Source organism: Cibotium barometz, chromosome 49, assembly GCF_041138505.1.
Source record: "Cibotium barometz isolate CiBa-2024 chromosome 49, ASM4113850v1, whole genome shotgun sequence".
Lineage (NCBI taxonomy): Eukaryota > Viridiplantae > Streptophyta > Polypodiopsida > Cyatheales > Cibotiaceae > Cibotium > Cibotium barometz.
This window is the reverse complement of record NC_141094.1, coordinates 21,674,056-21,701,493: the sequence shown is the minus strand read 5'-3', so window position 1 is coordinate 21,701,493 and position 27,438 is coordinate 21,674,056. Positions and strand designations below refer to the sequence as shown.

At 42.0% G+C, this 27,438-nt stretch overlaps 1 protein-coding gene and 1 pseudogene across 1 annotated transcript; both read left to right on the top strand.

The window, feature by feature from the left end:
• Nucleotides 1-1,546: 1,546 nt before the first annotated feature.
• Nucleotides 1,547-3,904, top strand: LOC147610399 (pentatricopeptide repeat-containing protein At3g63370, chloroplastic-like). The gene is made up of 2 exons (XM_086786567.1): nucleotides 1,547-2,093; nucleotides 2,181-3,904. Exons 1-2 carry the CDS (start codon nucleotides 1,547-1,549, stop codon nucleotides 3,902-3,904), a joined length of 2,271 nt encoding a protein of 756 aa, XP_086642693.1.
• A 17,729-nt stretch (nucleotides 3,905-21,633) lies between these two features.
• On the top strand, nucleotides 21,634-23,328 carry LOC147610398 (UNC93-like protein 1 pseudogene; annotated as a pseudogene).
• The last annotated feature ends 4,110 nt before the right edge of the window (nucleotides 23,329-27,438 follow it).

The window sequence follows — 27,438 nt, the reverse complement described above, 5'->3', positions numbered from 1 at the left end:
TCTCCTCTCGCGAATTCGTTTCATGTCCTCGTCAGGCTCCCAATCCCCAATCTCCATCACCCGCTTCAACGCCTTAATCCCAGTCACTATCCATCTCTCAAACGTCGCCGCCCCGTTGCTTGCATGACAGCCACCCACCTACGCGTGGATACATGTGTTGGTCATCGGGAACTTCTAAAAGGGGCTTAGGCATAAGAGCCTCAGGACTAAGTGCCACGAGGTCTTAAAGACCCTTGTTAGGTGGCATCAATGGATGGCATTGATCAAAATTGCGATGCCTTTTTGGGACCGTCGGATAAAGTAAACTAGGGGTGAAAAACATAGAATATAATGGCTTGACACCACATGGTTTTGTTGCTTGAAGGTATAGTGTAGTGGTAAGATGTTTCTAGTGCTAACCCAAGGTCTCGAGTTCGGATTCTCTTTTACACATAATATCTTGCTCCCAAATTTTTTAAGTCCCAAACCCAAATTCACTTTCATTCTATGATGTAAACTATGAAGAAGTAAACTATGATTTGCTAAGTAAATTAAGAAGTAAACTATGTCCGTTTAGTAAACTAAGAAGTAAATTATGATCACTTAGTAAACTAAGAAGTAAACTATGCCCGTTTACTCGACCTAGTTTACTTTATCCGATGATCCAAAAAAAGTGTCGAAATTTTGATCAATATCATCCATCGATACCAGAGTCTTTAAGACCCAAGACCCGTAAGACTCAGTCCTAAGGGCGCAGATAGGTGACTGCGTAATTAGTGCATACGGCCTGCTCCCAGTTACGGGGCGCCATGGTGGTTACACAATGCCTCGCTGTCCAGGTTGAAGGTGGAAGTTTGGAGAAGAGGGTCTACGCTGTGTGGCGATTGCTTGCTGTGAAGCCGCCCGTTGCATGTCCAGAGAAGAGAGGCCGTCCATCAGAAGGAGCTGGATGGGCATCTGGGACAGCTTTTGTGAGGACGGGCAGTGCGCTCTTCTGTAATCTATGGGTGCCTGTCCGGTGCATCGCCGCTGAGGCCAGCATTTGACAGAATTGGTCTGCATTTATGTTGGTCTTCAGTAGCTAATAGAAGCTCAAGCACGGAGTTCTTATGGAAGTCCTACTCATGCTCATATTGGTGGAGGGGGGAATACCATGTGATTGAATGAGGCATCTCATGTAAAGGAAGGGTTATGTAATGTAAAGGAAGGGGATGGCTGGCCCCTTTCTGATGAGGCGATAAAACCATGTAAATGAATGGGGTGTCCCTCCATGTCCCCCTTCTCTTGTAGGGAGATTATATATCCCAGGGTAGTTGGAGAGGGGAAGAGCCATGTCAGAGGTCACTAGCACCTTTGAAAATCATTTGGGGCTCCTGTCAAAAAGGTGCCCTTGCTACAGCTGCCCATGAAGACCATCCACAGCCGCTTCTTGATGGAGCAGGTGACGCTATGTAAAGCTCTCGATTAGCTTGTGTAATGTGACCATTATGGAGCGTAGTAGACAAAGCCAAGGTCCCCAGCTGGGAAGTACAGTCTAAGTTGGGTAAAAGACATGCTCAAGAAAACAATGTCTGCAAGCAAGAAAAGGCACAACGCCAATTTACAACAACTGCTGCGACAAGAGAATAGTGGCTGGGAAATGCTTAGCTTAGAGGAGGCAATTACTCATTTGGAAGGGATGCCCCAGCTGCCTTCAGTTGGAAATCTTGTATGCATCTTGAACAAATGCAAAAAAGAGAAAAAGTTGGCATATGCCCTGCGCTTGCATGCCTACATGCACAAAAATGAGCTGGAAGGTCATAGATCACTTGGAAACAACTTGCTTTCAATGTTAGTGGAAGTTGGAAGCATGTGCAATGCACACCAGGTTTTTGACAGATTGGTTTATCGGGATGACTTTTCCTGGTGTTCTCTCATCACAGGCTACATTAAATGTGGGGAGCCACAGCATGCCCTCATCCTGTACCAGAAAATGCAAAAGGATTCTGTGCATCCTAGTGGGTATACTTTTGTGGCATTACTTAAGGCTTGTGCTAAGCTGAAAGATGTGGAAAGTGGCCACAAATTACATGCTGACATTGCTAGAAAGGGTTTGGAACAAGACCTTTTCGTTGGTAGCACCTTGGTTGACATGTATGCCAAATGTGGCTTGCTTGCAAAAGCACAAGAAGTGTTTGACAAGCTTCATGTTCGAGATGTAGTCTTGTGGAATGCACTAATTGCGGGATATGCCAAGCATGGGCATGGTGCGGAAGCACTGAATTGTTTTGAACAGATGCGGCTCGAGGGCGTCTCTCCAAATACTGTCACATATGTATTCTGCTTGAAGGCGTGTGGCAGCATAAAGGACACAGACAAAGGTCAAGAAATACATGCTGAGATTGCCCGAGAGGGGTTGTTGGAAAAAGATATTTCTGTTGGCAGCACCTTGGTGGAAATGTATGCCAATTCTGGCTTGGTTCCAAAAGCACAGGAGGTGTTTGACAAGCTTCCAGTTCGAGATGCAGTCTCGTGGAATGCTTTAATTGCAGGATATGTCAGACACGGCAGTGGTGAGGAAGCACTGAACTGCTTGGAACGGATGCGACTTGAGGGCATCTGTCCAGATGCTGTTACGTTTGTTTGCAGCTTGAAAGCTTGCAGCACCATAGGAGCCTCTGACAAGGGGCAAGAAATACATGCTGAGATTGCCAGAAAAGGGTTGTATAGAGATATTATTGTTGGCAACGCTTTAGTTGATATGTATGCCAATTGTGGCTTGCTTACGAAAGCACAGGAAGTGTTTACCAATCTAACAGATCGAGATGTTGTCTCATGGACAGCACTAATTGCAGGATATGCCAAACATGGGTGTAATACAGAAGCACTGAATTGTTATGAACTGATGCAACATGAGGGTGTCTCTCCTGATGCTGGTACGTTTGTTTGCAGCTTGAAAGCTTGTGGTGGCATAGGAGCCGCAGACAAGTGCAACGAAATACATGCCGAGATTGCTAGAAAAGGGTTGGAAAGAGATCTCATTGTTGGCAATGCGCTCGTTGATGTGTATATCAATTGTGACTTGCTTGCAGAAGCGCAGGAAGTGCTTGACAGGCTTCCGGTTCGAAATGCTATCTCATGGACATCACTAATTGCAGGATATGCCAAACATGGGCATGGTCAAGAAGCGTTGAATTGTTTTGAGCAGATGCAAGTGGAGGGCATCTCTCCAGATGCTCACACTTTTGTTTGCAGCTTGAAAGCTTGTGGCAGCATAGGAGCTGCAGCCAAGGGCAAAGAAATACATGCTGAGATTGCTAGAAAGGGGTTGCTGCAAAGGGGCTCTTTCGTTGGCAGTGCACTAGTCAACATGTATGCGAGTTGTGGCTTGCTGGCAAAAGCACAGGAAGTGTTTGAAAAGCTTTCAGTTCGTGATGATGTCTCCTGGACAGCAATAATATCAGGATATGCCCAGCTAGGAGATAGTGAAAATGTTTTTCACATGTTTGACAGGATGAGAGGAGAAGGCATAAAGCCAAATTTGGTCACATTCCAAAGTGTTCTTAATGCATGCAGTCATGCAGGTCTATTGGATAATGGGCAGACATACTTTGAGGCCATGAGTAAAGACTATGGCATCACTCCAACTCTTGAGCACTACACTTGCATGGTAGATCTCCTTGGCCGTGCAGGCCAATTAGACAAGGTGGTTGCAATGACCAAGAAGATGCCATACCATCCTAATCTTGTGGTGTGGCATGCTGTATTGGGTGCTTGTCGGAAATGGGGCAATGTGGAGCTTGGTAGACAGGCCTTTGAACATGCAGTGCGATTTGATGAAAGGGATGATGCGGCCTATTTTTGTATGTTCAACATCTATGCGGATGCTGGCATGCATAAGGATGCGAAGGAAGTTGATGCAATGAGACTCCAAAAACAAACGTAAAAGAAGCCGAGACATTGTTGGTGGACAGATTCCAACAGAATCGGCCAGTTCATTTAAGTTGGGCGTAAAAAAACATTAAATGAGCAAGAAGATTTGTGTAGTCAGAATGAGTAAGGGTGTGTCTTAGTGTTGCATAGGGTGTCACGAATCATATTCTTTGATGCAAAGACGTGGGCAGTAAGAAGCTGGCCATTGCATATACCACCAAAGGGGATACCCATCCAAGTTATCAAAACTCACCAGGTTTGTTATGACTGCCATGCGGCCACAACATTTCTATCAACACTTGTCAGAGCTGCAGATCACTTTCAACCTTACAGGGAGCAAAGTTTGCTTATGGTGGGGACTGTTGTTATGGTAGAGTAGCATAACAACGACAAGGCTTTCTTTATACCTTTATGTTAGTGAGCATGAAGCAATTCACTTTAATCTTTATTCACAAGAGATAAGAGTTGTAGACAAAGAATATGAAGAGGTGACACCAGATTGGGTCGCAATCTACCCACTTAAGGGCTCCCTCACAAAAGCAGGATTATTTGCTTTACTGCTTTGGAGAACTTCTTTACAATGCATAAAACTTATTGATGATGGCTGGCTGAGGACTGTCAAATGCAAGGACAAGTTAGAACAAACACATTAAGAAAAATTTGGACTCTAAAAAAGGGTTTCTAAGAAGAGCCATGCCATCACTTTTCTAAGAAAAAGGGGTCATGGTTAACCTTATGTATCTTCTATCAAAACCTCCACATGTGATATATCGTTAGAAAGCACTTGAAAAGTAGATTCTAAATCTACCACCCGCAACAAATTTAGAGTTGATATGTTAACGTTTTATCTTTTTCACGAAAAGGTAGATTCAAACAATTGAGACATTCGTGCTACTAGATTCTAAATCTACTTTCGACAAATTTGGAGATAATACGCTCAAAGTTATGCTTTTCTCACTAAAAGGTAGATTCCAACGATTGTGACATTCATGTTATAACATGGATGTTACGATCGATAGAATGTATGATGGATGTTACGATTGTTATATTACAATCGTTAGAATCTATCTTTTAGAAGGAAAGATAACTCTTTTTTCCCAGGAAAAAAGATCCTTCTATTAGTTAACAAAACGAGCCAAAACAAACCAAGAGCTAATTAAACTTACCTCCATGTACGGGCGGGGATCAAAGAATCAAAAGGTGGAGAAAGACGCACTTCTCCTCTGGCTGGACGTTCTATGAGGAGAAGGTTATCTCATATAGGGGAGAGGGAAGGGGGAGGCGGGAGGAGAGGGGGTAACTACAAAGATGGTCTGTAATGTGAAGTGGGTTCACCACCTCTATCTATGAGAAAAGGGTCAAGTCGCCTGAGCCTCAAGAAAGCTTCTCGTTGCTTTTGCATGCGATTAGAGCCACCTTGCAGCTTCCCCCATTGATTTGTGGAGGGTATGAATGATGTCAAGCCAAATGCTCTTGATGGACTCCACAGGTGGAGTGTGGGTACCCTCGATGACTTTGTTGCATCGAGCTCTCCATATATGTTAGGTTGTAATGCTACTAAAAATCTCCCAACTTTGGTATGAACTTGAAGTCTAGTGCTCAATAGTAGATGGGACTGGGAATGATATTGTATTGCTAGGTGAGAGATTTGAAGGGCTAGCCTCTCGCCTTCCTTCTCATAAGCCATGACAAACTCAGCCTTTGTGGCTCAAGAGATACTGCACCATGAAATGATACAGATCGAGGTCATGTCCATCTTGAAAATGCATAGAATCTGTTGCCAAACTTGTTTAGTCTTCGAGCGATCCTAAAGACAATGTCGTTGAGACTCCGAGGGTGGCCGCACCTGGAACAAGTTGTTGGTCGGCTGTTGCCAATGACCAACCACGTGTCAACTGCCAAGCTCATGTGTATCAATAGCCAAAAAGAGGGTGATCTTTTGATGTTGAAAACTGTCCCATAGCCTCTTTCAAAAATATGAGAGAAATCACTGTGAGAGGTCCTCTGACAGCCAGTGTATTGTTGTTGTTGGGGTGTCTCAACCTCAGGCATTTGAATCCAGTGGCCTACCCGCATGGTGTATGCGAAGAACGGGCTTCTAGAGTTTCCTCTTGATCGGCAAGATCATGCCAAGTCCACTCTCCTGGGTCCCACTGGAGGCACGTAAGGGGTTGGCTCTCCCAAATCCATAACCGCCAGAGTCTCTCCCTGGCCACCTTGGCCGACAGGGGGTCAATGTGTCACTCGTGCTTGAAATCCAATCATCCTCACCCTTTGTAAGGCGCAGCCATTGAAATCATCTAGAGGGGGCTCTGATCTCTCTAATCTGCCATGGGAACCAATAGAAAAAGTGAGCAAACCACAACTCTCATCCGCGCCATGGACTACCAAGAGAATATCATGCCTAGTAAACATGCCTAGCCACTGCTGAAGGGGGGGGGGGTCGGGTCTGGCATAGGGGTTAACCACTCCTAGGGAATAGCAGAGTCGATGTAGAGGCGAGTCTATCTCTACCCTCTCTCTGGGGGAAGCTGTTTGTCTGTAAGCCAATCTCCAAGGGACCTGGCAGGTCTAATGCTCAACACTACCCATAATAAATGAGGTCGGGCCCCAACATATGGCCACTGGGTAAACGGATCATGGGTACCCGAAGACGCTCCTCCGAGGCTACCGGAGCTAACTATTGAAGGGCCGTCCTGAGGTGATTCTCTAAGATCGGAGTAGGATGGCTACAGATTTGTCCTCAAAGGTTGGGCTAAATCTGCGGGCCCACATCTTTGTGAAGATCCATTGGCCAGGCCCCCCCTCCCCCCGAGAAGAAGTCCTTCCAAGGCTCACCACCTGGAAGGACTCCTCTAACAATCAACTTGCCCACCAAGGTGCGGCTTTGAATGGGGGGGTCAATGATGCCTAGGTCCCCTTTATGTCGCGGACTGAATGATAACTCTCCAGGGCATCTTGGCCTTAGCAAGTCTCCCATCATTGCCGGCCCATAAGAAGTTTGGGACCAACTGCTGTAGCTGGCCAATGCATGCTTGGGAGAAGGCCTAACAAGAAGTAATGTACCACATGGTGGCAAGGACCTGGTTCGCCCCCACCACTTGACTAGCTACTAAGGAAAGTCTTGCAGAACTCTAATATAAAAGCTATGGTAGTAGGCTAAGGGTGGTGTAATGCCCCTTGTCTAGATCTTTATATATTTCTTGCCTCCTCATCAGTAAGTCTTTGGGGTATGAATGCTCATGAGAAGAGGGGCGAGTTGCTGCTCCAGGGAGATATTGATGCCCACCTGGCATCCCACATAGTGGATTGGAGTGCCCCTGGGGATCCATTGGAAAGCCTCAATTGAGCGCCAAGTCGGGGCAGGTGTAGAGCCTACCCAAAAACCACACGACTTGTGCTAGTTGATCTGCGCTCTTGATGCACAAGAAAAGATCTCGATTCCCTCTACAAATATATGGAGATTCTCCATATCTCCGGATAGGTATGCTGTTGTGTCATCTATAAACTCTGAGTCTAGTAGCTCCTCCTGAGTACGGATGGGGAGACACAATCCCTAGAGCCCCATCTCCTGAGCTGAGAGAAAACTGCTCATAGCCTCGGCGACAAATAGGAAGAGGTAAGGTGCCAGTGGACAGCCCTATCGAACCGAGCGAGAGAGGGGGAATTTGTCACCTCTGAATGAGAACTTGATTGTGAGAGGCTGAGTAAAGTCCAGAAACACCATGGATCCACTTCATTGGGAACCCCATCCGGTGCATCGTGCCCTCTAGAAAGCTCATGTCAACTCTATCATAAGATTTCTTAAAGTCTAGGAGGAGCAAAATGAGGTCTTGCTATTGCATCCTGGCCGAAGCTGTCGCCTCCCAGAAAGTGAAGATGTTGTCCATAATGCTCTAATCCTGAGCAAAACCTGTCTAAGTGTCATGGATCAAGTCAGGGAGGAAAGACTGAAGTCTTCGACTGATGGTCTTGTTAAAATCTTGTAGACGATCCAAGGAGGGTGATGGGTCTTTAATCTGTCACCACCCTCCTTAGGAATCAAGTGTTCATCAAACCCTTTGAAATCATCTCTGGCATGGCGCTTGTGATCATAATCTCCTTGAAGGGTGATCGATGGCCGCCTTCCATGAGATCCTAGTAGCGAAGAAAGAAGGAAGCCTGTCTGCCCTCAGGCATTTTCCCCTCAGGAGAGTTGTCAATGCTCCTGCTAGCTCCCTTGTTGTGAAGGGAGTCAATAAGAAGGTCCAGAGAGTAGGGAGAACCACCTCTCTCGTGTGCTGCCAGACCCTCTCGTGCACATCCACCACCTGTGGGGATACTGGGCACCCGTGAGAAGGGATTGAAGAAAATCAGTGGCAATGGCTCTCACATGGGGTGTCAGAAACAATAGCTCCATCTTGGCCACACAACTTGCAAATACCATCTCTCCGCCTATCGGGGCCTGCAATCTCAAAGAAGTCCCTCGTGACTCTATCAAAGAAGACACTTTGAGCATAGCAACTCCAAATTTGTCAGAGGTAGTAGATTTAGAATTTACTTTTCAAGGTCTTTTCAACGGTATGTCAATACGTGAGGGTTTTGACATAAGATACATAAGGTTTACCACAGTCTCCTCTTTTACTAAAAAAGTGATGATATGGCTCTTTTTAGAGGATCCTTTTTTAGTCCAACTTTTTGCTAATGTCGGTTGAATCATCAAGCGGACTGAAGATAATGGCGAAGCCACTTCGGAAGCCTTTATGCATACCGAGATCTGCTTAGGGAGATGCAAGAATAAAGGTTGAATGCCGAACCACTGCTTTGTTGTTCCTGAAGTGTCTCAACCTCCACTTGTTCATCCTCAATTAGGTGCCAAATCTCCTTATGCATAAGCAAGTATATGGTCTTGCTTTGCCATGTGTAAAACCCATCACCATTAAATCTTAAGACAACTTCTATTAGCTCCATATGTGATGAGAAGGGGGTCTTACCTTGAGCCTTGATTTTAGTTCTCAGGCAGTGTCTAACCCTTTTACAAGTGGCAGTGCAATGATGAATTCAAGCTTAGTTCAAAGAAAAAACAAGCTAGTGAAAAAAGCAAGGTGTTTGTGGAAATCATGCATTATAGTAAGATGTGAATGAATTTTGGTGCAAATGATGATTTTTCAAAAGTAGAACAACCTCAATTGATGAATTATAAGCTTAATTTTTACTAATTACTATTAATTGATTGTTAATGATAGTGATTAAGAGCTTAACACAATGATTAACATGGCTAAATATTAGAGGATGAAATTGAGCAAATAAAATGTGTTTTTGATGGGGTTGTTTACTTAGCCTTCTTGGCCTAGATTAGCAGACATGGCTTGATCTACAGATCTAGCTCAAATCACTTCAAACTTAGTGCATTTAAACTCAAAAGCCCGGCTGGTTTTTCAGCTCACCAACTTGCCTACTGTACCAACTTGCCTACTGTACCAAATGGCATGAGATTTAATATGGCTACTCAATGCATAGACAAGACACTGCTAAGAGGGCTCAAACAATTTTGAAGTTACGCAAAGAATGGATGTGTGTAGTAGATGACCAAGTAAATAGCGCAAAATGGGGACCTCTATAGCACATTGCACTGAGGATGGTCACCTTGGTCTCCTAAGTTATCAAGAGTAATGGTAAAGAGAATATGCCATGAGAGCTTCTGCAATACTGGCCACAAGAGAAGAGGAGAGGATAACATTGAGATTCGTGATTAATTAGACTGAGGTTAAGCTAAGAAAGGATTAATGCAAGAAACTAGGGTTCGCCACTCAAGGCATGGAGGGACAACATGGGTGTGGGTCACCATCCTGACATCTCAAGAGGGAGAAGTCTACCACATGTGGAAGCTTAGAGCTCCAAAGAGTAAGTGTACTCATCAAAATGTATACGATAAGAAAGGTACAATGCCCATGAGCCCTATGCCTAATATAGCCCAAGGCCCCCCAAAAGTCACACATGTAAATGACCCTAAGCCCAAGTGCCTAGGCCCCATTCCTCATGTGCATGTGCAACCAAATCTACTTCATTGCAAATCATCCCCTCATACAATGATTTTTTCCTCAAAATCAAAGGGTGGTCATGCCCAAAGAAAAGACATATACAAGTGGCTATGTTCAAAAGCCAAAAATCACATCCATGACTGAATGTCGATGTAGCAGAAGACCCATACATGAATCCTATGACCCCCAGGGTAAAATGGAAAGGATAAAGGGCTCTTGTCAATGATGAGGCTATCTATGTAACCACCTGGATCGAAAGGAAATACGAGGCATGCAAAATTCAAGGCAATGGTCCCACGATAATTTGGTGCAAGTGCAGAGGATAAGGAACCACTATTGATGGACGAAGCTAGTCAAGTATCCTCCAAGATCAAAAGGACATGTACGGTATATATCCCGAACCATCAAAGCTGAGATGGTAGTAGCGCCTGGATCAAAAGGAAAGCTCGACTCTAAATAAATAGTAGCTCCAGGGTCGAAAGGGAAACTCGTAATCCCATCCTCACGACCACAGTGTAAATCTGGCACGAAAGGTATCCATCGAAAAAGTTTGAAACTCCTAGCCAGAATGTCAAATGGTCTTTGGCATAAAAGAGACATCGTGTAGGCCAAGACTGAGATATGTCATAGGTACATCTGAATGTCGAGCCACATATCCAAAAACTATGCTCCTCAAGTGGCAAAGAATGCTCCAAAGAACATAGGCTCGGGTCGACATCCGTAGGAGCCAAAAGAACATATCTCAAGGTCAGCATTGTGTTGCGAGGGTAAGAGTGTACCAATGCCGTCATACCAGGTAGCATCACTCAAAATGTCAAAGACATGATCCACTACGTCAATAGGTATATGGGCATGAGCCAAACCATACACTACCTCCTCATGTGTGCAAAACCCTCTATTTGTGTATGATGATCTAAGATATCAATATAATCATCAGCATCATCATAATCATCACTGAAAAATAAAGAGGTATCCTCACATGAAAGATAAATGGTATCATCTCCTAAGTCATCATCTATGGCATCCCCAAGGCCTCCAAGGTTATCCTCATAACATAGTCTATCTCCATCAACAATGATGCCCTTATGTGGCCTAATCCCATGATACATCTATCTCCAATAATACAGGATCTAAGGAGGTGTCTAAATCAAATGTAAATCTCTCAAGATCTATGCCATACGATCTATTATGAAAATGGTCAATATGCATAATCCTACTACCATGTCTCACATCAATGAAATCATCACTACTCTCATTCATTATCCCTAACTGCTCAAATACATGAACTCTATCCACATGAATAGTGCCAGGAATGCTGTGAATACTAGGAGTAGTGGTCCTATTAGCGATATCTCCATAAATAGAAATCCCAAAAGAATAGCGCGATGTATCTAACAATAGTAACTCATGCCTATGCTCGTAGGTGTCTCCGTGGCTCGTATGTGGAGTATCACTATCCTCAAGTGTGCTAATGGATACACCCATCCCAAATGCACTAATGGATGCGTCACTAATCAAATGCACATAATCCTTTAAAATGTCACCATGATCAACTAGAATATCCTCATGATCCGCAGGAAAGATGATCAACAAAAGAAGTGTTGATGCTCAGTATGCTTGCTACCATCTCTGCCCTTGAGATCATGCCCACATCACCCTCGCTATCACTATCAGATACATCATCATCATGTGAATATGTGTCATAGGTATCATGTGCACATGTATCACTATCATCATGCGTACGTGTGTGCGATACATCAATATCATCATGTGTGTGTGTGTGTGTACAATACAACATCCTCCTCATTATCCCCATCATAATACAATGAATGAGTCAGTCTAAGTAAATGAGAATTAATGAGATCATGGCTAGTCAATGTCATGGGTGAGTCGTAGAAGCTCTCAAGGCCCATGCGAACACCATTGTGTGATAGCAACGAAAGTGCCAGCATGCTCGATCCATGTCCTCCAAGGATCCAAACCTATCATGCCATAACTCAAAAAATGTATCCCATGAATGATCACTACGATCATCATCACCCATATAATCATCTATAGTCGTGGCATAAACATCATCATTATCCTCGGTGGAATGATACGGATCAAACCCATACTTGCACGCATACCACTCCTCCCAGAAGTGCTGGTATGTGCAAAGAGTCCCAAATCAATCAATGAAATCCAAGTAGGCTACATAGCTTCTCGTCTGATCCCATACACAAAGGAATGGAGAGACGTACACATGTACAAAACCGTGTGCTCATCAGAATAACATGATAATGTTGCTTGCTCATTTGAGCTAAACATATGATTATCATGATATGCATATAGCTCGCCTGCATGGTTAACGTACACAATGTTGTACCTCGGCGCCATCCAAGAACTGAATAAACTCACCAAGTCCCCAAACGTGTGAACAATGCACCAAGACCTCACACAATGCATGTGAATAATCACCAATGTAAGCTTGAAGCGTGCGAACACCTCACATAAATGTACTTGTGTGAAGATGGCCCATAATGCGTAAAAAAAAACATGTGAAAAACCCCAACAAACCCAAAAATTTGTGAAGACGCTCCACAAATGCTAAATGTATGAATCACACCTCACACGTCTCAACTGTATGAATCAAGCCCACCATGTGCTAAAGCACCCACATTACGCATGATATGTGCATAAACCAAAACAACTTCAACGCATGTAAATGTTCCCTAAGGTCCAAATATGCATGAATGGGTACAAAATGTGGATGGGCATAGTGAGAATGTGGAAGGATGTGTGGATGGGACAAAAGGGCTTAGGTGTGGAAGGTTAAAGAAAGAAAACAAAACCCTAAAGATTTTTAACACAAGTGAGGCTTCTCTTCTCCCTCACGCTGGTGGCATTTTTTCCTCTCTCCTTTCTTCCACGTTAGCAACCATAGGGCCATACTATCTTTTTATCCCACTCTCATGTTTTGCTGAGGACTCTCATGTTTAGCTCCTCAGCATAGCAGCAACGAGGCTCACGTAAGATTTTGGGGTGCTTGTGTACGTGGCACCCCGCGGGCCCTAGCATGAGCAGTCACCTAGTTGGTGACCGCCTCGATCTCTAGACAATGGTGCAAAAGAGTTATGAACACACGTCCATATGTCGGTGCATTTGCTAGAATTCGAACCTAGGTCCCTGCCACAAGAGGCGCAGCTCCTATCCACTACACCACGCACACACTTGTGATATACACACATATCCATAACATCTTATGGACATATGTCTACAAATGGGCCCGTCACCGGTCATTGACTGGTGACCGCCGGCCTGCGGGGTACCACGTATGCAAGGCAAGAGCCCAGCAACGAGCTTTGCTAAAGCTAATTGTTGAGAGCTTCCGTGAGATCACAATGATGCATTCTACCCTACCCTCCACGATGCGCTGATTTAAAAAAAATATATAAATTTCCTTGTTGTCTACATGCTAGACTGTAACGTTTTGAAGATCTCTGCGTGAGGAAGCCTTTGTTGAACTTGTAAAATCTGAATGAACTCTGCGCGCGTATGTGCAATGAGACCTACACGCTAGCCAACGATTTTGCCTGTCGCTCATAGATGGGAACTCCTCTTAGAAAGGAGATTAACTTCTGCTGCTGATGATGCGTCGATGATTCTCTTCTAGCTTAGACGGCTGAAGCAAAAGGCAAAGTTGCTCCAACAGTAGCTCACGTTTCGCTTGTGATCTCATGGAGTTGCACCTGTGAGTGCGGTGACCTACTTGTGAGCAAGTGCGCTGCAAGCTGTGATCTCCGAATGAGAGTTGCGCCTGTGATACGGTGCTATGCCTGTGATATGCTGCAAGACTTTTTTCTCTCTCTGTTTGCAACTGTTAGTTTGTGTCCGTCACTGCTCGGGTGTTCCCTCTGCGGCGGATCTGAGCCGTCGTCGGTCAATTTACTAAGACATCGTTGCAGTACTTTAGCTACTGCCGGAAGCCCACTTGGCAATGTCGTGTCTTCTTTCATTATGAGCCACGATGTAAAACCTGCTACTGAGACGCCTGCTGAGAGATGCGTTGTTGACGGTAACTGCTTGTGAGTTGTTCCGTTTTCATACGTCCACGCTTCCACTGAATGCGTGCGTTTTTTTTTTCTAGTCTGAATAATGTGTTGTGATGACGGTAACTGCTTCATGCATACACGCCTCCAAAAGAATATCTTCTTTCGAGTCTCCGTGGTGAACATGAGCATGAACATGGCCATCCTCTCGAAGGCAGCATTGCTCAACTCTTGGATCCCGTTTGCCGCAAGCAAAGCTCAAGTTTCTCCTTTTGTGAAGACGGGAATGCAGGAACTGAGACATATGAGAACTTGCTGCCTTGGCGTATAAGTAAATGATTAGCTTCCTTGTGCTGATGTCCCCGTCGCCATGGAGCTTGTGAAATTTACGATAGTCGTGCTGAACGCGGTGGTCACCAAGGAGCTTGTAAAATATGTGCCTGTGATGCACGCCTTGCACTAGTTTCCCTCGCAGAAGCGGTGATCTGCTGAGTGTTGTCTCTCTGTAGCTTTGGAGGTTACAGAGAAGCTTGTGTTGAACTTAGCATGAAAGCTGTGAAGGCCGCTCTGTTTCCCCACAGTGAAAAGAATTACCACGGTCGCGTATGTTGAATTTCACTTGGTCTGACAACACCTCTCTGAAGGCTGTAGATCTTCTTGATGAAGCATGTGCATTACATTGGCCATACTTTCCTCTAAGTGTTGATGTTGCACATCCACAGTATTGACCAAGCTTGCCTCTAAAATGTTGATGTTGTTTGTAAGGATCAAAGGCTAATGAATCACATTAGATTAGCTCACCACAAGTCATTGTCCCTATACTTTGTCTGGTGGTAAAAGAGTACCCCAAAATAACTTGAAACTTTAAAATGATTTCCACAATGAAGGCAACAAATGTGTGGTTAGCTTGTTTTTCCTTGCAGTACCACCTCTGAGTTTTAGGTCCAAATTTAGGAGGGCCTTTTCTTCTCAATCCAACATCTCACCTGCAACAATCCATCATTAGGGGAAGAATCCTAGTATGTTTGAAGCTTATAAAGAATCAGGGCAACATTCACAGCATATTCCTCTGCAGGTTCTAAATCAACAAATCCAACTCAGGAGACCTAATTTTATTCACATCACATATAGACCAGCACATGCACACACATTTAAATGCATCAGCTCTCTAACTCTTGCAATCCTGTACATGTAGCCCTCAAGAATACAATTGCATTCCTGCTAGTCCAGATTTCCCATAAGATGCAAGTTCTGATAATATTAAACACCAGCCCACTGAGTTCATCACTAACTGACCACTTACCAAGTATCCAGTCCTCCCAATAAGTTTGCATGTTCAGCCCCTTCTCTATCCATTTAGTCATTTTGCACTAGGTGCTCCTTATAGCTCGGCATTCCCAAAACACATGTTTGCCATCTTCGATTGAAGACCTACACCTAGGGCAAATGCCACTAGCCATGTTTCTCTTTTGCAGTTTATAACCAATAGGTAATGCCCACATGCATACCTTCCGCAGAAAAACTTGGAATTTCCTAGGGACTTGATAATCCCAGATCAAGTTCAATCTCTTTTTCCAACTAGAGGAACTCCATTTTACATTCCATATTTTATTACAATACAACACATCGGCATCCCCCTTTCTCATTAGTGCATAAATGTCCCTACTTTTTCCCTCCTTTAATTTGACACCATTGATCCAAGTCCAATCCTTGATCCAGACTAAAGTGTCAGTTTGCTATGGAACATAATTCACTATGCAACACCTCCAACACCTGAGCCATCAAGTCTCTCCCTCCTAGTTAGTTGAAATTCCAAAGATAAGAGGTTCACCTCTTTCCACCTAGCTAGATCCCTATCCCAGTCAGCCATATATCTAATGTGTTTATTGTTAAGATTCTTTGCCAACCATAGATGTATCAAGTGAAGCTAGAGGGGGACTAAACTTATGTGTCCACCATAGATCCAAAGACAGCATGGAATTGCCTGTTACCCTTCCACCACCATCCCAAACTATGAAACCCAAGTTATTCATCCAACAATTGCATAGCAGTTTGTAAAAATCTATCTTCAGAGGGGCAAATAAGAAAATTTTATCCTTCTAGTTTAGGTTCCCCCATCTGCCCTTAGGTATAACATCAGCCATCTCCACTAGTTCCCTCATCATGAAAGCCCAAGTGGCATTTTGAGATAAAAACCTAGGGAGCATCAGAGTCCTTCTATAGCAACACAATGAGGGGGCAAATGAATGATACCAATGCCCCCTTCCTTTTTAGGAACTGACACTTTATCCCAAGCAAGCCAAGTAGGGACTCTTTTCTTACCATTGCCATTTCTTCACAGAAAATCTCTAATAGGGCCAATGATTTTCTTCCAATGACACTTTCCAAACTTTAGCACATGACTTAGAAACATGACATAAGCATTCAGAACCTGAATTGCAGATATCAACCCTGTTATGGAAAGAAACTTTCAAGCCTTCCCACTTTTTCAATTTATCCAAAAATCTATTAATGAGCCCACATTACCAACTGTTTATTAGTAAGTCCAACGCCAAAAGGAACACCAAGCAGTCTAACAATATGGCCCTTTTGCACCACCTCACAACCCCACCTTTGAAGATCAAAGTCAACATGGGAATTTGATAGTGGATTAGCAATGTTTAGGCTGATCCAAAGATGTGATTACCTCTAAATAATCTCACTAAGTAGGTATCTAATTAATCCACTCAAAAGAGAAAAATTAGACAAAAGAAACCAAATTAGTGCTAATTCTTGCTAATTAAGGCCTAATTGGAGTGGACAAACATAGATTTGGGTCAAGGCAAGTACTCCAATTAGTCTATTTACAAGAAATTAGGATTGAGTTTTTGGTTTTTTGCTCTCTTTAAGTCCACTAATCACACTAACTAGGAGATTAATGATAGTTAGTAAAAATTAAGAGATAATTTATGTTTTTTTGAGGTTTCTTGATGGATTAGTGTTCTATCTAACAATGCTAACCTACCTACATAAAGGAATTAAGCAAAAGAAACAAGATTAAGCTAAAAATTAAGAAAAAATGGTCTAGGTGTAAGCAAAAACCCTCTTGATTAGGCTTTCTAATCACCCAAATCTCAAGTTTTTTTTTTCACTCAAACAAGTAGTAATCCTACTCTCAATACAAAGCTATACATGAATCACAACAAAAACATAAAAAACAACCAAGAAAAACATCAAAAAATCAAAAAAACTACATGCTAAAGAGCTTATCGGGCACACTGGGCTATGGAGGCTCTGTCGGATTTGAATCAAAGATGGCATAAACAAGTAGTGGATTGGGCGCTCCCCGGCAACAGCGGTGCCAAAGTTGTTAAGGAAACCCTACCCTAATGTGTCATGGGAAGTTGCTTATTTGTCTCGCCGAGCTCGAGCATGACTCAAGAGCTCCACCGTAGTCGCTTGTCACCGTCGTCCTCCCACACTCATTGTCACACTGAGAGAGTTGCTCTAATCCAATGGGTGATGCAAGCTCTCTCATGTGGGATCTCTGCAGAAGAGGATCGCATTGGTTAGCCTAATCACTCAAGAAAGAGAGAGAGAGAGAGAGAGAGAGAGAGAGAGAGAGAGAGAGAGAGAGAGAGAGAGAGAGAGAGAGAGAGAGAGAGAGAGAGAGGAAGCAAGAGGAAACCAAGAGGGAATAAGTGATTAGCACTAACCTTGACCCTAAGCACACCACACATGCTAGATTAGAGTTACAAGAGAGAGGGAGAGAGAGAATACTCCACTTCTATTGCACGAATGGGAGAATGAGTTACAAACAAGAGAAATTGGCTTTTATACTTCCAAGCCTTTTCCCACCAACCACGAGGCTACTTGCTGAGAGTAAGTGACCTGGAGCGCCCAAAATATAATTACAAGGCTTTTCTCTATGGTTTGTTTTGGCCAACTGACCAAGATCCTCTTGTCTGTCCATCGAAGCTCAATTCTTGGGAGCGTCTTTAGGGTGTTTCCCTCATCAAATGATGGGATTTACAATATATAGTGCCGGTGCCCATTACATAAGTGTGCGGACATAGTTATCATAGGAATGTGTTAACCAATATGTGGTTAACACACTAATTCATCAAGACATTGAGTTATTAGAAGGTGATAGGGAAACCGTGTGTCACAAAAGAATGCCATCTCATGTGGTTAATGTGGAGGATAACAATTCCCATCGTCTTGAGTAGAATTATGAAAATAAAAATAGACAACCAAGGGGCTGAACAAGGAGAATCTTTTTTTGCAGAGCAAGATACAATGCTTGAACATGACACACCAACATCACAACTCCATTGTATGTTGGATGGAAGGTGTGTTATCGAGCAGCCCATTCATCGAACAGAGTGGGAAATTAGGAGGAAACCTTTAGATAGTAAGGTGAAATGCCCATGGTGGATCATTGAAGGAACAAGGAGGAAAAAATGTAATAAAATCATCCACAATTATTCTATAGGTGTGTCATGTCCATGTTTCTTTTCAAAGAGAAATCATCCAGGACGACCAGGGGGCAAGATGCCACAATTCATGTGGTTTTTCCTCGATGATGTAATGCACTCTTGGCAAGCAAATAGAAATATCTCACCCATACCAGTTTTGCCTTCTATTTGGCCCATTAAGGAGGGATCAAAATTGACTTAAGAAGAGGTAAATACATTGGTCCGTGTTGGTTTGAGGTTGGCCACTACAGATGGTGTAGCTATTGGAATGTCACCACATCGTGAGATGGAAACATCAAACATCATAGGTGAAGGCACAGGGGAAGGTACTGGTAGTGCTCCATTGAAGGCTCCTATGAGTGAATTCAATAGGATGGGCATGGACTCAGTTGGGAGAAGCGGAGTTCATATGAAATGGCGAGCATGCATTTCAAGAGAAGTAGAAAGGAGTATAGATTCTACATTAACAATGGATTAAGCAGTATTGATTCAAAAGGTTGTTAGTCAATATGAGCATGAGATATTTGAGATAGAACAAGATGGATCAGATAAGAAGTCTTATGAAGTGCATATACAGTCTCAACCTTGGTGTACATGTACAGATTTTTAGAAACGTGTACAAAGAAAAAAGTCTTATGTGGCATGCAAACACGTATACTACATATTCATGCGAGTTTTGGAGATTCATCAGAATGAAAACATGTTTATGCACTAGGCAAATATACCAAATCATAATGTGAGGCAAGCTCTCTCATGTCCACGGACCTATTTGTGATATTACTTTTGGTGGAAAAAAGAAGACATACTCTTATGACACAATTTTTGGCACTTATGATTATATAGTTTTTGGTGGAAAACAGAAGACCTACTCTTATGACACTTACGCTTATGCTTGGACAATTTTTTGGCACTTAAGATAATATAGTTTTTTGGACAATGTAGAGTTGATATTGGGACAGCCATAGTTGAATAATTTTTTAGATAACATAAGCCTTGTTATATTTTTGATTGTGTAGATCTATCCACTTGCCATTGCTAAGTTCTTTCAATATGCAAAAATATATTTGCTTCAAGGGTATTAAATAATTGAATAATTTTTGGGATGACATAATCCTAGTTATTATGTTTTTGATTATGTAAATATGTCCACTTGCCATTGCCAAGTCCTTTCAATATGCAAAAATATATTTGCTTCAAGGGTTCTATGGCTTTAAATAGTTGAATAATTTTGGGATGACATAATCCTACTTATTATGGTTTTGATTATGTAAATATGTCCACTTGCCATTGCGATGTTTTTTCAATACGCAAAAATTTATTTGCTTCTAGGGTACCACAACATTAAATAATGTTTACTGAATTGAGGTATCCTAGTAAAATATTTGGAAGAAAAGCATGTGGCCTTCCTTACAAAATTGCTAGATGCTCTAGAAAGCTCGCATGCTAAGCTCGCAAAAAAATCGCCCTACCTTGTTACCCTAGTCATGAAGGTAGATTCTTGTAACTAAACCTCAGCACAAGTAGACCTTTCCCTTGTTTTATCTCTTTTGTAACAAATGCATTGAGGTGGAGTCTTTTTGATATGGTAGAAAATATCTACCTTGTTACCCTAGTCATGAAGGTAGATTCTTGTAGCTAAACCTCAAACAAGTGGTCCTTTCCCTTGTTTTATCTCTTTTGTAACAAATGCATTGATGTGGAGTCTCTTTTGATATGGTAGAAAAGATCTACCTTGTTACCCTTGTCATGAAGGAAGATTCTTGCAACTAAACCTCAACAAGTGGTCCTTTTCCTTGTTTTTATCTCTTTTGTAACAAATGCATTGATGGCTAAATCTCTTTGAACTTGAGATGCACGAAAAGTGTTCAAGAGTTTGATAAAGATAAAAGTGATGATTTATAAAATTATTCAATTTGGATCTATCGGATGCTTTGATAAGGAAAGCATGTTATAGATGTTCTCTATTAAAGAGGGGGGTGATCCTTTGAAATATTCTATTAAAATGCTGATTCTTTCACTAGCCAGGTGCCTATTCAATCTCATATAATTCATGAAGGAAAAGTAGTGAAAGAGGAGCATGTGCCAAAAGTTAAAGGGCGATGCATGCACTTCGATTGTCCCATATTGAGATGAGCTGACATGTTGTGAAGAAAGTCTTGAATCTTATGCATGAGGGAAGTGTGGTTCAATAATCACTATCAAATATAGAAAAGTATATCATCAAGCTTGAGTATGTGATGGAAACAAATGTGGATCATTGAGGGATGATGATGCACCATGTAATGTGTGGAATTTCATTATGTCCTACTCATTACATGGAAAAGTTGTATAGGGTCTCATTTATTTCTTGCATATGCCACATGCTTGAAGAGACTATGTAACAAGCTTCTAATTTTAATGCATGAGGAATTTGCTAGTTTGAACTTCTAAAGATTAAGTTAGAGGTATGTGTTGCATTCTACCGACGTTAATACCTCTCTCTCTCTCTCTCTCTCTCTCTCTCTCTTGTTGTATGTGGGTGTGTATGCCACTTGTGTATTGGGGAGGGGGAGGATGTCAAAAAGAGGATATTATCATAATGTGACTTACCACCTTAGAGTGCAAATGTTGGTCAACATTACTCTAAGTGGAAAGTGTGCTAGATTCATAGTTTATACAAACAATAACAAGGGCTTTGGAAAAGGTTAAACTTAGACATTACTAGAGGTCACTATGCTTGATTGCAATTTATAATGAGATGGCATGCATTAATGCTTCCATGGGAAATATTTCTAGCACGTTAGAAAGCTTCATTTTTAGTTTCCATAATAACAAAATGGTAGATTGACCGAGTACTTTAAAATATTCACGATGTATGACATGGGAATATAAAATTTGAACGCCTCCATGCTTTTCACACCCATTGACTCGAATCTTATACGCACATCAATCCTCCCAAAGGGCCTGTTCACGCGGTAGCTCGAGTACTCAACGAGTTACCAAGTGGTTGGGAACCACTTTGATTTTTGAGAAGGAACTCGACTGGCTCGTACGGCCCTGTTTAAGAATGAATTTTGCTGACGTGGTTCTGAGAGAGAGGTGTAAAGTGAAATCTAGTTTGTCGTCGATGGGGTTGTGTGAACAGGCCCTTAGTGAGAGCAACCACACGAACGTTTTGCATTATATTTCCGTGTATGATAGAAACACTCCGATCATCTCACGATCTCGTGAACTTTGTTTTAAAAAGTGAGCCCATTGGCGGGCCGTTCACTCTCGCGGTGGGTGGCAGAAATGGACGTGGGTGATTACAATTGCAGACTCCTCCTCCGCTTGTAGGCTGTACGTGATCGAGGGCCCGGTACATAAAAGCTAGCGTGTGATGCCAAGACTGTCACAATACTTCGTCCAGAGATGGATTCTTCCGCCCCTGCCTCCGCCTCCCGCCTCGTCAACTGGTTCCCCTTCCTCTCCAAGTACTATTACACGCCCTTCTTCCAAATCTCCCTCATCGGTTTCATATGCTTCTGCTGTCCGGGCATGTTCAACGCCGTCAATGGCATGGGGGCTGGCGGACAACAAGACCCCCAGGCCGCCAACAACGGCCTCACCGCCCTCTTCGCCACCTTCGCCGTCTTCGGCCTCCTCGGCGGCGGCATCTACAACCTCCTCGGCCCGCATAAAACCCTCTTCTTTGGCTGTACCTTCTACATCCTCTACGTGGGCTCCTTCCTCTACTACAACCACCACTCTGACCAGGCCTTTGTTACAGCAGCAGGCGCCCTGCTAGGCATGGGTGCCGGGTTGCTGTGGACCGGCCAAGGCGCAATGTTGACCGCCTACCCTACTGATGATCGCAAAGGCATGTACATCTCTCTCTTCTGGAGCATCTTCAACTTTGGCGGCGTCGCCGGCGGTTTCATCCCATTTGCACTCAACTACCACAGCAGCTACGGCTTCGTCAATGACCAGACCTACATAGCTTTCATGGTGGTGATGGGCCTGGGCACCCTCCTCACGCTCACGCTGGCAAAGCCGGAGTGGGTCATCAGAGAAGACGGCAGCCGTGTGGCAACGGTGCGCCACGGCGACGTCCGTTCGGAGGCCTTACAAGTGCTCAAACTCTTCGGCGACTGGCGAATGCTGCTGCTGGCGCCCGCTTGCTTTGCCAGCAACTTCTTCTACAGTTACCTGTTCAACAACGTGAACCGCCAGCTCTTCAACGTCCGGACAAGGGCCTTCAACAACGCTTTCTACTGGGCGGTTCAAATGCTGGGCTCAGTGTCCATTGGCTATGTCCTAGATCATAGCCACCAGCGCCGGCGGACCAGAGGCTTAATAAGCTGCGGGTTGTTGGTGGTTTTGTCCACCTGCATCTGGGGGGGCGGCTTGGCCAACCAGCTACGCTACTCCAGAACCAAACCGATTGTGCCCAAGCTGGATTTCAAAGACGGGCGAGCCTACGCCGGACCTTTTGTGCTCTACTTCTCCTACGGCCTGCTAGACGCCATGTTTCAGACCATGATCTACTGGACAATAGGCGCGATGACCGACGAGGCCCAGACACTGAGCCGCTACAGCGGGTTTTACAGGGGCGTGCAGAGCGCAGGCGCGGCAGTGGCCTGGAACGTCGACGCGCGGGGTGTCTTCTTCTTGCGCGAGCTCATTGTGAGCTGGGCGCTCATTACCGTAAGCTACCCGCTGCTGCTGGCCCTGCTGGTGTTGGCCGTGAGGGACCCGCAGGTGCACGGAGACCCAGCGCTAGATTTAGCCGAGCTTCCGGCTAAAGAAACGGCCGAACCGCCATCTACTAACGACACCGTTTGAGTGGTGCCTCTTCCTTTTGTAATTGGTACACGCGTGTAAAAAGCATCCTAAGGTAACTTTCATAGTCCATATACATAGGTATATATAGGGGTTGCTCATATATATATATAAGGGATATATACGTATATATAGGGGATATATACGTATATATAAGGGATATATACGTATATATAGGGGTTGCTCTCATATATATATACGCTCTATCTCACCGCTTATGGCATCAAAATGTTGTTTTGCATTTCCATTAAATATATGTTCTGAGTTTTTCAAAGAGCTTTCAAATTATATTAAAAGTAAAAAAGAAAGAAAGTATGCAGAAAGTCAGTCTTAGGAAGCTTTGTTCAGCTACAAACTGAACTAGATGATTAAGTTAAGCTTCTTTTAAAAAAAAATTGTGAGTTTTTCAAGAATAAGAGTGTTTTCTAAGGTTTCATTTTAGAATGTAATGATTAATGCTTGAAAATTTCGTTGAAATGATGACCCTTTTTGCCCTTGTCCCAAACCTGGAGTGAGACTCCGACACTTCACTTGAATCTGTCGGGTTTTAAGTTCAAGCCACATAGATTCGATCAAAATCATCTTTCCCTTTCTTATTCACCATTTTTACCTTACTTGACTTGCTACAACCCTTCAACTACTGTAATTAGAGAGATTTCATCTAATAAAAACTCTTGTATCAGAGAAAGAATGTTGTACTCCCATTCGTCGAAATGGGACATAGCTTCATATTCATAGGGTGATGGATAATAAATATCATTCCAATTTTCAATGGATGATCAATGAATAGTTAGTCTCCCTCCTTCCCACAAGACATAGAGGAAAAACCCTTTTTTTTAAAGAATTAAAAAAAGGGGGCCAGGGGGGGAGTTGCGTTGTGGAATAAGGGATAGGGGATATTCAAGATAAACATAAATAGCCTCTGTATCTAATAGTTTTGGATACTCAATCAATCTTAGTTGACACGAATAGGATACTCAATCAATCTTAGTTGACACGGATAGGATTTCGTGATATACTAGGAGTTAACAAGCTTACTAGCGTGGGGAATCAGTGATTTTTTTTTTTGCATGCATTCACTATTTAAGGTCTCATAGTTCTCTATATAAGGCCTTAAAGGACTCATTCAATGAGTAGAGGGAGAGACAGAGGGCTAGGGGGAACTCATGCAGTAAGGTTGTATTAATTACATGTCACATCAATTAATACCCTATAAAAGTTGTGAATATACACCTACAAAAGGGGGTGCGGATAAAAATCATTTTAAAAAAAAACTCTATATATATTTGGAAGACCTTAGTGACCTGAACGTTTTAGTTTTATGTGTAAAATTTTAGTCTTAAAAATAAGTTTTGTGGTTTGTTAAGAAAAATATCTTTTGTGAACATGTTAGTACATTAGTCATTATTGTTATTAGATTTCAATTTTATGCTACAATGAATTGCATTAGTCCACTTCATGACAAGTTTGAGGATGGCAAAGTGACATCTTCTCTTGGGTGTAGGCTATGATTGCTTCTCACTTTCTTGCACATGGTTTAATAATGGCAGTCCCATTAGGCATTGATGAGTCCTTAAGTCTTGCCTTCTATGTTAAGATATATATCATTGTTTTTTGGGATGTGTCAGTTATGATATATCATATCAGGGGTTACACACACACACACACACACACACTAACAATATCATGTAAGTGTGGATGAGTTTGGTTTCCTTGTAAAAAACAATCACTTACTTCATCTATGCTAAATGTTCTATGTTGAGTACATGCCATGCATGTTGTGTGTTAACCACACTTGGTTAACATGGTGCTTCACTTACAATGTCTATACACACTTGTAATAAGTGTCTTCAATAATATTGTAATTATCATCATTTAATATTATAAGACATTGTAAGCACTCTTAACACTAGTTTGGTAGTAGGATAGAAAAGTGTCCATAGACATATTTATGTCCTCTTTACTGATCAAATTTATGAAATTATTTAGAACAGATGGATAGTAAAAATTAAAGGTTTCCTTTTTTCATATCATCAAGTATGTAGTGAAGGAAAATTGAGATTTTTTGGGATCACATTGGGTACCTCTAAGCTTTTCAATTTCATAAGAATTCACATTGAAATGGTGCAATCCATCTTAAGCTCAGAAATCAATTAGAACTCCAAAATTTAGGTCTTAATGAAAATTCTAAGGTATTTAGTTGTCTTTTAAAAAAAACTTTGAAGATTTTTATAGTTAATCAAACAATTATAGACTAGGACCAAATCTTACGTACATGTTCTGTACAATGTTATGCTTTGCTTTGCATTTTGTGAGAGCCAATCACATATACACTTATCAATTTAGACACTTTGTTTCAGGCAAAAGTTGACAAATTTTTATTACTATAGAATAAGAGCCTACTTCACACATTTTTAAACATCTCAAAAGGCTTTAAGTGGAATATCTAGTCATTTTATATAATAATAAACACTATTTTCATAAGTTTCTCACTAGATGATCCAAATATAAGCAAGGATTCATATATGATGTTTTTTATCAATGCAATTTTGAAAGTTGAGACCATCATCTTATTTGCTAACTAAATTCAAATGTTTAGATACGTGTTCTTGAATGATTTCTTTAGTGGAGACATTGATTTATTAGTATAACTAAATTAAATCACCATATAAGCTCACACTATTGTTGTATTTTGGGTGTCAAAGACGTAACAACTAAAAAGAGATTCTATGAAGTAAATTTAATTGAATTAATTATTAATGTAATATTTTTTGTCATGAAAAATATATATCTCTCATCTCTTAAATACTATGTAAGGTTTAGGAGAAATTTATAATGAGTCGAGATCATTTTTTTCTTACAATGTAGGAACCTACTTTGTAAATTTGCAACCTTTTTGGATTTTAGTGCTAGATATACCTCTACTTATGGTGATTTATCAATTATATTTAAGGTTATTTTTATAATTTTAATAATTTTCTAAGGTTTTCCACATTCATGAAGACATGCCTTAGAAGAGAAATGCTAAAATACTGCTCCCATTCACAAGATATGAATTTTTCAGCAAACCCCTACAAAGACATATTTATGTCTTGCTGAGCTACCAAACTAGTGTTAAGATTCTCTAGAGTCTTATATGTCAAAGCCATAACATGAAGAACCTCACTAGAAAGGCAACCATTTATAACAACATTGTAATTGGTCATGGTACATAGTATAAGAGATAAAGCATATACCTTGGAAGGCAATCATTTATAACAACATTGTAATTGGTCATGGTACATAGTGTAAGAGATAAAGCATATACCTTGCAAGGAGTGTTATGATTGACAAATTCATTATCAAAGATCATATTGAGGTCAATGTCCTACTACACAAATATAAAAAATAAACAAGCATAAGAGTCTTATGCATAGCTCACTCTATGCATAAGCTATAAGAGAGCTCTATGCATAAAGCTCAAATACATAAAGCTCTATGCATAAGCTATAAGAGAGCTCTATGCATAAAGCTCGAATACATTGCTCTTATATATTGTAAGCTCTCTTATGCATTAGACTCTTATACATAGCGATCTAAATGCACACTATGGTACAATATAATAATGAGGAGGAGAAGGTGGTCACACTTACCTCAAGAGAATACCTCAAAATAAAATGGGTTGATGGCTTAAGCATTGTGGACATGACCTACACACAAAAACAAGGGTTAATAGTGTGACACCAAAAATTAATATCTTTAGCTTTCAAATTTTGTACATATTTTAGAGACTTTGTAATAGCAATAAAGGTGGAAACTTGTGGGGCCACAATGTTGTGGTAGCATGAAGACCCACTCATGAACCTTGCAGGGTCCACAATTGTGTGGGGTAGCCCATGGGGCCTACAGTGGAACATCAGTATGGTGAGGTATTCATGGAGGATCTTGTGGGAACATTAGTATGGTGAGGTGCTCATGAAGCTTGTGGGGATTACACTAAAGTGTTAATGTAGTGGTTAGGCCCACGATGGAAGAATGGTATGACACCTTCCTCATGAGGCCTATATGGCCCACGGTGGAATGACAAGAAACTAGAAGTTTGTGGCACCTACAATGTCATGATGGCACAATGGTATTTGAGTGGCTATCTAATAATGGATTTTAATATTTTATTTCCTAAGGTTTTATTTCATGTGCGAATATGCACAATATTATTGTAAATACCACAAGTATGCTATATAAATACTTTGGTATAGTTGTATG